General features: G+C 34.0%; 1 protein-coding gene across 2 annotated transcripts; it reads right to left on the reverse strand.

The window, feature by feature from the left end:
- Nucleotides 1-5,345: 5,345 nt before the first annotated feature.
- Nucleotides 5,346-8,753, reverse strand: LOC143559188 (uncharacterized). Of its 2 annotated transcripts, XM_077047847.1 has the most exons (11): nucleotides 8,668-8,753; nucleotides 8,274-8,377; nucleotides 8,136-8,192; nucleotides 7,998-8,060; nucleotides 7,855-7,923; nucleotides 7,658-7,750; nucleotides 7,461-7,565; nucleotides 6,761-6,838; nucleotides 6,500-6,628; nucleotides 5,671-5,764; nucleotides 5,346-5,587 (listed from the first exon to the last, which is right to left on the reverse strand). In XM_077047847.1, exons 2-11 carry the CDS (start codon nucleotides 8,373-8,375, stop codon nucleotides 5,406-5,408), a joined length of 972 nt encoding a protein of 323 aa, XP_076903962.1. In that variant the 5' UTR covers nucleotides 8,376-8,377; nucleotides 8,668-8,753; the 3' UTR covers nucleotides 5,346-5,405. The 2 variants fall into 2 exon arrangements, with proteins under 2 accessions (XP_076903962.1, XP_076903963.1); XM_077047848.1 differs by lacking the exon at nucleotides 7,855-7,923.
- Between the last annotated feature and the right edge of the window lie 3,795 nt (nucleotides 8,754-12,548).

Genomic DNA, 12,548 nt, shown 5'->3' on the forward strand with positions numbered 1-12,548 from the left:
ATATTATTAGGGTCTGTCACCCTCTTACCGTCAGTTCATGCATACATTCCTTTTCTTGTCTATTTATATACTTTCATATATACTCTTAATCTTTTCTACATCATTCATATATCATACATACATCATTCATAGACATTCATAAATCATACATACATCATTCATAAACATTCACATAGCATACACTTACCAGTTAAGGTAAGTGTATTAACTAATCACATCGAGTATGCACACAGCTCCGAAAACATAACAAGGAAGTGGGGTTAGAAACTCACATGAGCTCGGTTCCTTTCGGAGTTAATGGTAACTTTTCTCTTTAAATGGGTGCGGCTAATTGTATTACAATTGCACATATCAATTAATTACTTCTAACTATATCATACTTCTACGTTATGGTAACCCTTAGCTTCGGTGTCCGGGGCCGTGCCCCTGGCAGCTGGGTCTAGGGCCGGCAGCCCTTAAAGGGTCCAAGGGGCAGAGCCCTTGGCTGGGGTCAAGCTGGTTAAGCAAATTTCATTAGAATTTTTAAATGATTAATTTATTCGCTATCTCATTCATTATGACGAATGCTCTTTGGTTAAGCATCATTCCTTATCCCATTCGTTATGACGAATGGTTCCATTCATTATAACGAATGATTTGATCCGAGTAACGAATGAATTAGGCCATTCGTGATTTCTTTGAGACGAATGAAAGGCCCGTGCGTTACAGGAGCACACGAATGTATCTATAACGAATGGTTGATTTGCTGTCTCTTCATGGGGAATGAATGGATAACGAATGAGTAAGGTCATTCGTGATATCAATAGGACGAATGGGAGGCTCATTCGTTACCGGAACATACGAATGTATCTTATTCACTATGGTTGCTTAACGAATGATCAGCCATTCGTTTATCTTAACAAATGAACATCAGTATTATCCAATCTTTAACCCAAATTAGTCAAAGTCAAAAATAATAAGAACAGAGATGTTCAACAGGCACCAGATGTGCATAAGACCAATCACCATCTTTATTCTATCTTTTAATGTACAAGCCCACACTCAAATATTTTATTTATCTACACTAAATAGCGACAAGTTAATAAATAAACGAAATTTCTTTTATTATTATCACCGAAAGTAGGATGCTACATTATTATTCTTATTATTTATAATATCTATTATTTATTATTATTATTTTTATTATTATTATTATTATCATTATTATTTAATATTATTACTATTATTTAATATTATAATTATTATTTCTATTTATTATTATTATTATTATAAATATTATTCAATAATATGTGTTTTTATAATAATTTTTTTTCAATACAAAAATAAACACGTATACACCACAACAATAAACACGTATATACACCAAACCAAAACATTATTACATACATAACATCGAGTTTGTACAAAATATATACAGACTACATAAACGGGATGTCGTTAACGTCGGGGGCAGTAAACGTCGCATCGTGAACATCGATGTGGTCGTCGGGCCTGCGTCTGACAGCCGATCCCTGACCGGCGTCATCCACGCTGTCGCCCCGTGCACGTCTAATGACCGACGTGCTCGTCTCGTGGTCAAAGGTAGGTGGCGGTGGTAAGGGGCACCGCTGCTTTCGGGGCAGGCTCGACTAAAGGCACAGGGACGTAAGGGGTGCGTGTCGATCTCCATCTCCATCTCCACCTCGTCCTTCATCTTAATAAATAAATAATAATAAATATGATTATTAAATAATAGAAACAAATAATAATAATAATAAATAATAATAATAATTAAATAATAATTAATAATTAATAATTATATATAAATAATAATAATTAAAAAAAGGAAGTAACAGACGGCAATGGGTGTGTTTGTGTTTGAATGTTTGTTTGTTTGTGTGTAGATGGGAACCCTTATGGTGAAAGAGAGGGTTAAAAAGGCCCCTATAGGTTGCGTTATATGCAACCTATAGGGGCCCTATAACGCAACCTATAGGGCCCTTTTAACCCTCTTTTTCACCAAAAGGGGCTGGCCTATTATTATTATTATTATTATTATTATTATTATTTATTGATATTAATATTATTTATTATTGTTTAGTTATTATTATTTAATATTATTAATATTGTTACTATTATTAATATTTATTATTATCATTTAATATTATTATTATTCAAACTGGACCAATAGGCCGCGTATAGTGCTATACGCAGCCTATCAGGTACACTATATAAGACAAACACTCTTTGATAGACCGCGTATAGCACTATATGCCGCCTATTAAGAAGTGTTTGAGGTGTCCCCAACTCAACTCTTTCTCTTTGAACCTTTTATTTACTCATTGTTTCCAACAATTTTACTTTATTGGTTTTATTCACTCATTCTTCGAAATTCCAATTAACTTATTCATATAATATAAAAACAATTAAAATAACTCAAATTACAAAAATGGTTTCGGGTTAGCATGTTGGGTTGTGAGAAAATATCCTTAACGAATGGTTTGATGTTCATCCATCCATATCCATGAAGATTTCGGAAAAACGCAGAATTCGGATTGCATGTTTGAAAATGGTTACAGTATTGTTCTAGGTTTGCAGTGGTGAGGGTTGTGTAGATGACGAAATTAGAAACGTTTAAGTGAGTTGCAGGTTGTAAGAGAAGCCAAATTGGTGTTTCTTTTTAGAACAAGTGATTGAAAATGATGAGTATTTTCATATCTGAATGTTGTAGATGGTTTGTGTGGTAGTCTGGTAGATGAAGACAAGGAGGCATTAAAATACATTTTTTATAAGTGTAAAAAGACTAATTTGCCCTCATGTGTAAGACACATGACCTAATTTAATGTGAAACACTAACTTGGTTAGGGTCAAATGACAAAAACTATTGGATTTGGAAACGTAAAAGATAAAACAAATTATTTTTGAAGATGAAAGACAATGAGTGAAATTTGGTATAAACATAAATGACAATATCTATTATTCTGTCTTGTTTAGATATTAACCAAGTCAATATGCATTATTCATTCATTTGGGTCAAGCTAAACGTACTCCTCTCTTCTACTTTTCATACCACATCCCCTATACTTTCACTTTCTTTAACAATTTTATTTGACAATTTACATCCCTTTAACATTTTTATATTAAATAAAAAAATATAATGTTTTTATTTTTATGTAAAAATATTAAAATGTTCATAAAACTAAATAAAAAAATTAAGTATAAGACAAATGTTTAAAAAAGTCATTTTAATTATATTTTCTAGTTAGTTTCTTCATTTTCATAAAATATATTTAAAGAATGATGGTTTAATGTCTTTATAGAAACGATACAAAATGTATTGCATATTTTTATGTTTTTTCTTATCATGTCATCCCACGTACAAAAAAAAATTAAAACAATTTGATTTTTTTTGTTAGGTTCGTAACATGAGATTAATGACACTTGAGATTAGAACCAAATTTGTTGATCAAGTTATATATTATTTAATCTTTTTATGTATTAAAAACAAATCAATTTTTTAATGTAAGCTATCTCTATGGTTATTGTAAAAAAATTAAAAGAAAAAAAAACGTTTTAAAGAAGAAAAGAAAACGATTTTAGTTGTTTTAAAATAATATAAAAAAACGTTTTATAATATATATAAAAAAAATTCTTCAAAAACATAGAGATAAAACCTTTTTTAAGATAATGATAGTAAAATATAACAAAGTGACAAAAGGTATAACAAAATGATTAAATTCGAATTAATGTGAAACTAGAAGGAGGGGTATATTTAGTAAAAATAGAGAGAAAGGGGGGTACGTTTAGCAGCACCCTATTCATTTTCATAAACGAACATAAAGGGGGTCGATCTAAAACACATGATTTTAAGTAGGCTCAACATGATATGAATAAGCATATGAGTTGCTTAGGGTTGACAACCCAACATGCTAACCCGAAACCTGTCAACCAGACATGATTTACACCACGTAATGCATATACATATTTTATTAAAACAATTAAAAAAGATTGGCCATAAGCGATTGCTTATTTTTATCTGTAGTTGGGTCGGCCCTAGCAATAATTATCAAGTTAGAAAATGAAACTAAAAAGACTCTAACATCATCTTCTGTCTGCCTGAGATTTTGATTTAAAAGTGTGTTACAAACTATGCAAGAGTTAAGTGAAAAAAGTTTTAATTAACCGAAAGTAGGAATTACAAAACTCGTAAGTGAGGAAAGGTCGATGCCACATGCATATATATCATACATTGTAGTTGGAGGCCTCGTTAACGTCGAGTTAAATGATTGGACTTTATTTATGAAACTTAGCAAATGATACACGGTTAAATCATTGCAATTATTGTAGTTCTATTCAAATTGGATAAACGAACACAATAGCAATTATTGTAGTTCTATTCAAATTGGATAAACGAACATAATATTCTTAAACTACTAACAAATGGGACATTAGGTCCTTATACTAATAGTCTAATACTAACTCATTATTATGAAATGACAAGTAGGTAAGTAACGAAAAGCCAAAAACATGTACAAAGAGACAATCTTTAAGCTTATCAACTCTACCTCTAGATAGCGAAAGGCTTAAAAAGGTCCATGTCACCCATGACCCGCCCGCACAAGCTAACATAAACGCACACTTTTGAACCCGTTTATAAATATACTAGTTTGAGACCCATGGGTAATTCATGAATATACAATATTGTATGATTTGTGTTTAGAAACATGTTTCTAAACCGATCCAGTTTGGGTTGAACTGGATTTGACATTGTTTGACTTGATCGTATAAGAGTGATGCTTAAATACACAAACCAAGTTGTGTCAAAAAAGGTCTAGGTGTGGTTCATGGTAATTTGTTCTTATATGAAGAGGGTAGTATTAATCAGTTATCACTGTGTGGATACGAGTGATTATGACTGATTATTTAAGGATCAAACATAGAGGTGCAGCCAACGAATTGCGTTCTCTGGGCTTCTGGAACGGATTCCGTTGATCACATGCTAACCGGTTGCTCCTTTGCATTGGTGGTTTGGAATCTAACTCTTTTCTTCTTTTCAGCTGTAACATGAATCTTGTAGAAAAAGAGAACGCTATTCTTCAAGGTATATTAATTTTTACGAGTTGGAGGATATGGAAGACGAGAAATGAGAAGCTTCATGAAGATAGAAAGACCAAGATCAAAGAAATTATAGGTGATGTCAAGTCTCTAGGTTTCTTGTGATAAATCATAGGTTTTAAAACGTTCCGGAAAGTTGGACTAGATGTTGCAAGCATGCTCTAACAAATGATTTTCTATATTTCATTTCACATAATACTTCTAACAAACTAAATTAAAAGGAACCAATATGATCATCAGAAAAGTATCAAGACTGATATGCTGACTAACATTAAAAAACACCTCCATTGGTAACCAAAAAAAAACATAGATTAAGATTTCCAAGCTTTCATCATCTTTTTACCAAGATATTTAACTCCATGAACCGCTCCAACCGCAATAAAACCAGCCACCGCCTGTCTCGCGCTTGAAATCATAACTCTACGCCTCAAAACCTTTTGCATGAGTGTTGCAGCCTCCTCCCGTGAGCCAATTGTTAATTTACTAATTTGACCTTCAAGGATGTTGTAATATTCATATTGCAGGTTTTCTGACTAAAATTATTATTTATTTATAAACTTAACCCGGTATGCTTACCAGCTTTTGTTTCAGTGCTCCCCACTCCCATTTGGTTTCTGACTGATTCGGGTAGATAGGATACAATGGAAGAAGTTGCAGATAAGCTACAATCCTTATTAATTAACAACAAAATTTAGATCCAAATGTATAATAATCACTTAATTGTTAATTAACAAAAAAATTAGACTCAAAGTTTCAGGCCCCAAATTCATTATACCGTGCTTTGTTTAGATACACAAAGTTTCACGCGCAAAATTATTATTTTGGGCCCAAATACAATATTTTGAGCAAGTTTCAGCCCAAAGTTTCAGGCACAAATTCATTATTTTGGGTGTTATTAATTAGTCTAAAGTTTCATGTCCAAATTCATTGTTTTGGGCCATCATTTTTCACGCCAAAATTTCAGGCCCAAATTCTTATTTTGGGTCATTATTCATACCAAAGTTTTAGGCACAGATTAATTATTTTGGGAATCTTTCAGCCTAAAGTTTTAGTCCCTAATTCATTATTTTGGTCTTTCTTCCCCAAAAAAATTCATGCCCAAATTCAGTATTTTGTGCAAGTTTTTTTCAGCCCAAACTTTCAGGCCCAATCATATTTAGGCCAGCTTCTCAGCCCAAAGTTTCAGGCCCAAATTCAATATTTCATAATTTTGAGTCAAAGAACACAAAATTTTCAAGGCGAAACAGTAAAACTGAACCAAACACAACATTGTGAAAACCAAAAATTCAAAAAAAAAAAAACCTAACCGTTTTCAAAATACTAAACCCGAATTTGCGGTTTTTGGTTCAGTTTGAGCTCAAAACTGACTCAGTCATACCCCCTAATTTTGAGACATTAAGCAAACCTGTGATATATTCATTTGATGGTCACCACATGAGGAGAGTCTCAACAGTTGATTACTTGTGTACTCTTCAACTAAAGGCTTGTACATATTTCTAAATAATTCAAATTGTCCCTCTACTATCTTTTTCACCTAAGGAAAGAAAATCATAATAATAATAATAATAATAATAATAATAATAATAATAATAATAATAATAATAATAATAATAAGACAATTGAAATAACCGAAAAACTAAGAACAGAATAACTTCCTGATCCGCACCTTATTTTTATCTTCTGCAAAAAGCATGCGCAAATCGCCCATATATGAGAGACTACATATTTTTGCATAAAGTTCTCTCTGCATACGAAATAATAATTAGGCATGCAAATGAACCGGACAAACACGAACAAAGCATGTTCGTTCGCTTAACTTTAACCAAACAAACGATCGAACACGTTCAAAGTTTCTTGTTCATGTCCGTTCATGAAGACGATGAGTGTATTGACTATGTTCTTGTAAGTTTATGTTTTTTCATTAATAGTAAAATGAATGGTTCATGACCGTAAACAATAACAAATGAACAAACATAACTTAACATAGATGAACAAACATCAATATGTTGAACCTAAAGAAATAAAAAAGCAGACCAAACTGTAATTGGTAATATTTTAACTTCATAAACTTATAACAAATTGTAATGGGCCTGAAAGTATTAAAGAACATGCAATGTGTAAACAAACAAACATAAATGAACGTAAACGAAAATCATAAACAAACCAATGTAAACGCACGTAAACAAACGTTCACCACAAAAATAACGAACGAGATATGTTTTCATGTATGTTTGCTTATTAAATAAATAAACTTCCGGTCGAACGGTTCACTGAACGCTCAATTCGTTTACATTCCTAATAATAACATACACCTTAAATGTAAGTTTACTATATCAACTAAATTTAATAATGAGAGAAAGTAAAACCTCAGTGAACTTTGATGGCAAAAGGAGAAGTGCAGCAGATGAAGCAGCCCTCAAATTAATTAAATTAATATTTGTTATTTCCTTATTGTCTACAATTACACGCACCTGAAACACAAATAATGAGAAGCAAAACATTACAATAATAATAGCAATAACAACAAACAGTTAGCATTTAACAGTTATACGAGAAAACATACGGGCTTTTGCAAGCGACCACTAAGATAAAACCGCTTCCAGCTCAGCATATCTTCAATTAAATCATCCATACGAACAACACCGTATTTGTACATCTGTCACAACTTCTAGAATTAATGTAATCTTTAGACAAAATACAACATGAATATTTTCCCTTACACCTAATAGTTATCAAACTCGACCCATTAAAGGAAACAACCTTGTCGTTCCAAGAAACAAACGGATTAAAGTGTACACCGACACCAATATGATCTGCAGCTTTAGTTATCTAAAAACCAAACCGAATCAATAAATGTATTTATAAAAATATAATCATAACTGAAAATTAGTAAGAGAAAGAACCAGTTTTGCTCCACCGACAGATGCCATCCATGACGCGTAGTGATCCCGATTCATTTTCAAATTCTTGGATTTTAAAAAATATAAAAAAATGAAAAACTATTAAAACATAGAAGCACAAAAAACCTGGTAGTAAATTACCTCAGAATGCCATTGTTGAGGATCTGCTACCCCGAGAATATAATCTTCCATGGATGACTACAGTATCAGAAACAAAAACATGAATAAAAATATAAAAAAGAATAATTAAGCAACTTCAATCTAACTTAGAAAAATAACCTTGTCATTATTATTAGGATGGAGACTCGACCCGTACACGCAGCAAAAATCTACCGGTGGTAAAATATTCAGCAAGCTCCCAAGGTTGGTTCTAGCTTCCATGGCTGCATATAGTTAAAAAAAATTAATATGCAAAAGGCATGTCAGATGATCACATTATTTAAGTCAGCTCAAATACTGAGTTAGGCATTACATCGAACAGGTGGTATGCACATATTAAATAACACTTCACAAACTGCTTAAAATTAAATAACATAACATAATAATAATTGCTGCATTAACGTAAGGGTACATACACACTGTTGAAGTTTTTGAATTTCAAGATTTTATTCATAATCAAATTATAATTGTATCTATTCAACTTAAATGATTAGTTAAATGAAATTTGAAGTACCTTCAATTAGTGACTGACGATCGCCACTTCAATTAAAAGTTTGCGGCGGAATACGACGGGAGGCGGTGAACCCGACGTCGTAATATTATATCTTTGGCCCCCAAAAAGGATAGAAATCAAATTCCAATATAAGATCTAATTGGAGTAATTTGTTGCATTTTGGAGTATATTGGTCGTGTTCGGTTTCGGGTTTTATAAGTACGGGTTAAGCAAATGTTTTCGAGTATTTGACCTAGAAAAGTAAATGTTGCTCGTTCGCTGGGGTGGTGAGTTCTTTCTTATAGACAAAATGGGGAGATTTGTTGGGGTATTTTTTGGCCGTGAGAAAACCCGACAACAATACTAATCTTCATGGGATTTATTATTATTCTTATTATAATGTTTAAAAGAAAAAAAAAGATATGTTATAATCTTTTTTGGGTTCACGTAAGGCACAATACACAAAATCAATTTTTTGTTGGTTTTTGGGCATTCACACTATTCGTGGGCTGGACTTCACTTCACGTGAGGAGGCAAGGAGCAAGAAACAAAACAAAATATAAAAGGTTTTTCTTGTGGAGATTCTCTACAGCCGAACAACACAAAACATAAAACTTGGGGTTTTCTTCTTTTTGTCGACATCAGCAAATCAGCAAACGCAAAGAAGGTTTTTTTTGTTGCACCAAGGTTTGGTGTTTTGTTGAAGATAAGAGACGTGTCAGAGATCGATTCATTCTCTCTCGTTGGTGATACCTTTTACTCATATTATTTTGTAGTTTGATTCCATATACTTGAAGTTAGTTTGTACCAAGTATATGATGTTTTGTGTATGCCTCTAGTTTTACCTTGAGAAGAACTTTGTATTGCTCATTATTGGTGATAGTGGATTTAAAACGGCTCTTGTAGTCCCGTGGTTTTTACTCTCGCCTCCAGAGGTTTTCCACGCTAAAATTTATTGTGTCACTTTTACTTTTAATTACCCTATTTGTTTGCATCCTCATTGGTTCATTCGGGTCGGGAAAAAGTTTAGCCAAACGAAGTTTAATTCCGCAATTTTTGTATACCGTTCGTGGCTAGGTGGTCGTTTTTCCCAACACAGTGGTATAATGTTTAAAAGAAAAAAAAAAGATATGTTATAATCTTTTTTGGGTTCATGTAAGGCACAATACACAAAATCAATTTTGTGTTGGTTTTTGGGCATTCACACTATTCGTGGGCTGGACTTCACTTCACGTGAGGAGGCAAGGAGCAAGAAACAAAACAAAATATAAAAGGTTTTTCTTGTGGAGATTCTCTACAGCCGAACAACACAAAACATAAAACTTGGGGTTTTCTTCTTTTTGTCGACATCAGCAAAAGGTTTTTCTTGTGGTCGTTTTTCCCAACACAGTGGTATCAGAGCTTCGGCTCTTGTTCTTGGGTTAAGACTTGTTTGAACGATGGAAGCTAATACAGGTAGGATGGTGAGTTTGAATGGTTCCAAATATCATGTTTGGAAAGGCAAGATGGAAGACCTTCTTTATGTGAAGGATTATTATTTGCCTGTTTTTTGTACCGATAAACCTGAAAATAAAACTGATGAAGAATGGAATATTTTGCATCGGAAGGTTTACGGGTATATTCGGCAATGGGTTGATGATAATGTTTTGAACCATATTAGCGGGGACAGTCATGCTCGTACTCTATGGACCAAGCTTGAAGAGTTGTATGCTCGGAAGACCGGGAACAATAAGTTGTTCTTGAGTAAACAATTGATTAACTTGAAATACCGTGATGGAACTCCTCTTACTGATCATTTGAATGTTTTTCAGGGTGTTATTAATCAGCTTGCAGGTACGGGTATTAAGTTTGAAGACGAGATACAAGGTTTATGGCTTCTTGGTACGTTACCGGATTCTTGGGAGACTTTTAGGACATCGTTGTCCAACTCCGCAGCTAACGGTATTATTACTATGGGATTGGCTAAATGTAATATTATAAACGAAGAGATGAGAAGAAAGTCACAAGGTTCCTCTTCACAGTTAGATGCCTTGGCTACCGAAAGTAGGGGGAGAAGCCATAGCAGAGGTCCGAGTAATAGAGCAAAACACCGCAATAAGTCCAAAGGGAAGTTTGAAAAATATGAGTGTCATCATTGTGGCAGAAAAGGGCACACAATAAAATATTGCAGGCAACTGAAAAAGGAGAACAAGAAGGCTAATTACAATAATAAAACGAACAACTACAAGAAAGATGACGGTGATGAAGGTACTTCTGAAACTAACACTGCCACCGAAGAGTTTTATATTTGTTGTGATTATGATAGGGTGAACATTGCACATGATGATTCGAGTTGGGTTGTTAATAGTGGTGCTACTTGTCATGTGACATCGCAAAGTGATTTTTATTCGTCTTATACTCCTGGTGATTTTGGGAATGTCAAGATGGGCAATAATGGGCAATCAAAGATCGTTGGTGTTGGGGATGTTTGTTTGAAGTTTGATACTAGGATGGATTTGGTTTTACACAATGTGAAACATGTTCCGGATATTAGACTTAATTTGATCTCCGCATGCACATTAGATGATGATGGTTTCCACAGTACCTTTGGTGGTGGAATTTGGAAACTCGCTCGTGGTTCGGTGATCGTGGCAAGAGGTGAAAGAACTTCAAAGTTGTACATGGCACATCCAAAGATTTCCAGAGACAAGGTTAATCCATTGACGAATTCTGACGCGACTAATATGTGGCATAAGAGACTTGATCACATGAGTGAAAAGGGGATGTCTATTTTATTGAAGAAAGATGCCTTGTCCGGTGTGAAAGATGTTCATTTGAAGAAGTGTTCTTATTGTATGAATAGTAAGCAAAAGAGAGTTTCTTTTCATAGTCATCCGCCTCATAGAAAAGAAAGTATACTTGACTTGGTGCATTCAGACTTATGTGGTCCTATGAAGACAATAACACTTGGGGGCTGCTTATATTTTGTCACATTTATAAACGATCATTCGAGGAAGGTATTTGTTTATACTTTAAAGTCTAAAGATCAAGTATTCGATGTGTTAAGCAGTTTCATGCCCTAGTTGAGAGACAGACTGGGAAGAAGCTCAAGTGTGTTCGTACTATTAATGAAGGTGAATGCATTGGTCCTTTTAATTCCTATTGTAGAGAGAAGGGTATTCGACACCAAAGGCCACCTCCTAAGACACCACAGTTGAATGGTTTAGCAGAACGGATGAACCGAACCTTGGTTGAAAGGTTTAAGTGTTTGCTCTCACATGCAGGGTTGCCTAATTCCTTTTGGGGAGAAGCTTTACATACAGCGGTACATGTTATTAATCTTACTCCTTGTATTCCTTTGCATAATGATGTTCCAGACAGGGTTTGGAGTGGCAAAGATGTTTCGTATTGTCATTTGCGGGTCTTTGGATGCAAAGTATTTGTGCATATCTCAAAGATGAAAGATCAAAGCTTGATGTGAAGTCTAGACAGCGTATATTCCTTGGTTATGGGCAAGATGAGTTTGGATACAGGCTATATGATCTGGTTTCATAGAAGCTTGTTAGAAGTTTTGATGTTGTGTTTGTGGAAGACGAGAGTTTGAAAGATATTGAGAAGACACATGTAGTTCCTCAGTATAATGATGATCTCATTGATTTGGACCCTATTCCTACTCAGCGTTCTGAGCCACATCACGAAGATGGTATTCAAAATGACGAACAACATGGTACCGATAATGTTGATAATCAAGAGAAGGTGGATTTGGATGAGGATATTCATTCCGAGTTACCAGTAGATATGCCTACATTTGTCTCACTCAAGAGGTCTACGAGATATCGTCAACCTTCTACTCGTTATTCGGCTGGTGAGTATGTCTTACTCACTGATGGGGGAGAGCCCGAGTGTTATAAAGAGGCCATGGA

The sequence above is a fragment of the Bidens hawaiensis genome, unplaced genomic scaffold (genome assembly GCF_021521415.1).
Source record: "Bidens hawaiensis isolate Kalapana, Puna unplaced genomic scaffold, B.hawaiensis_p1.1 tig00019787_1, whole genome shotgun sequence".
Taxonomy (NCBI): domain Eukaryota; kingdom Viridiplantae; phylum Streptophyta; class Magnoliopsida; order Asterales; family Asteraceae; genus Bidens; species Bidens hawaiensis.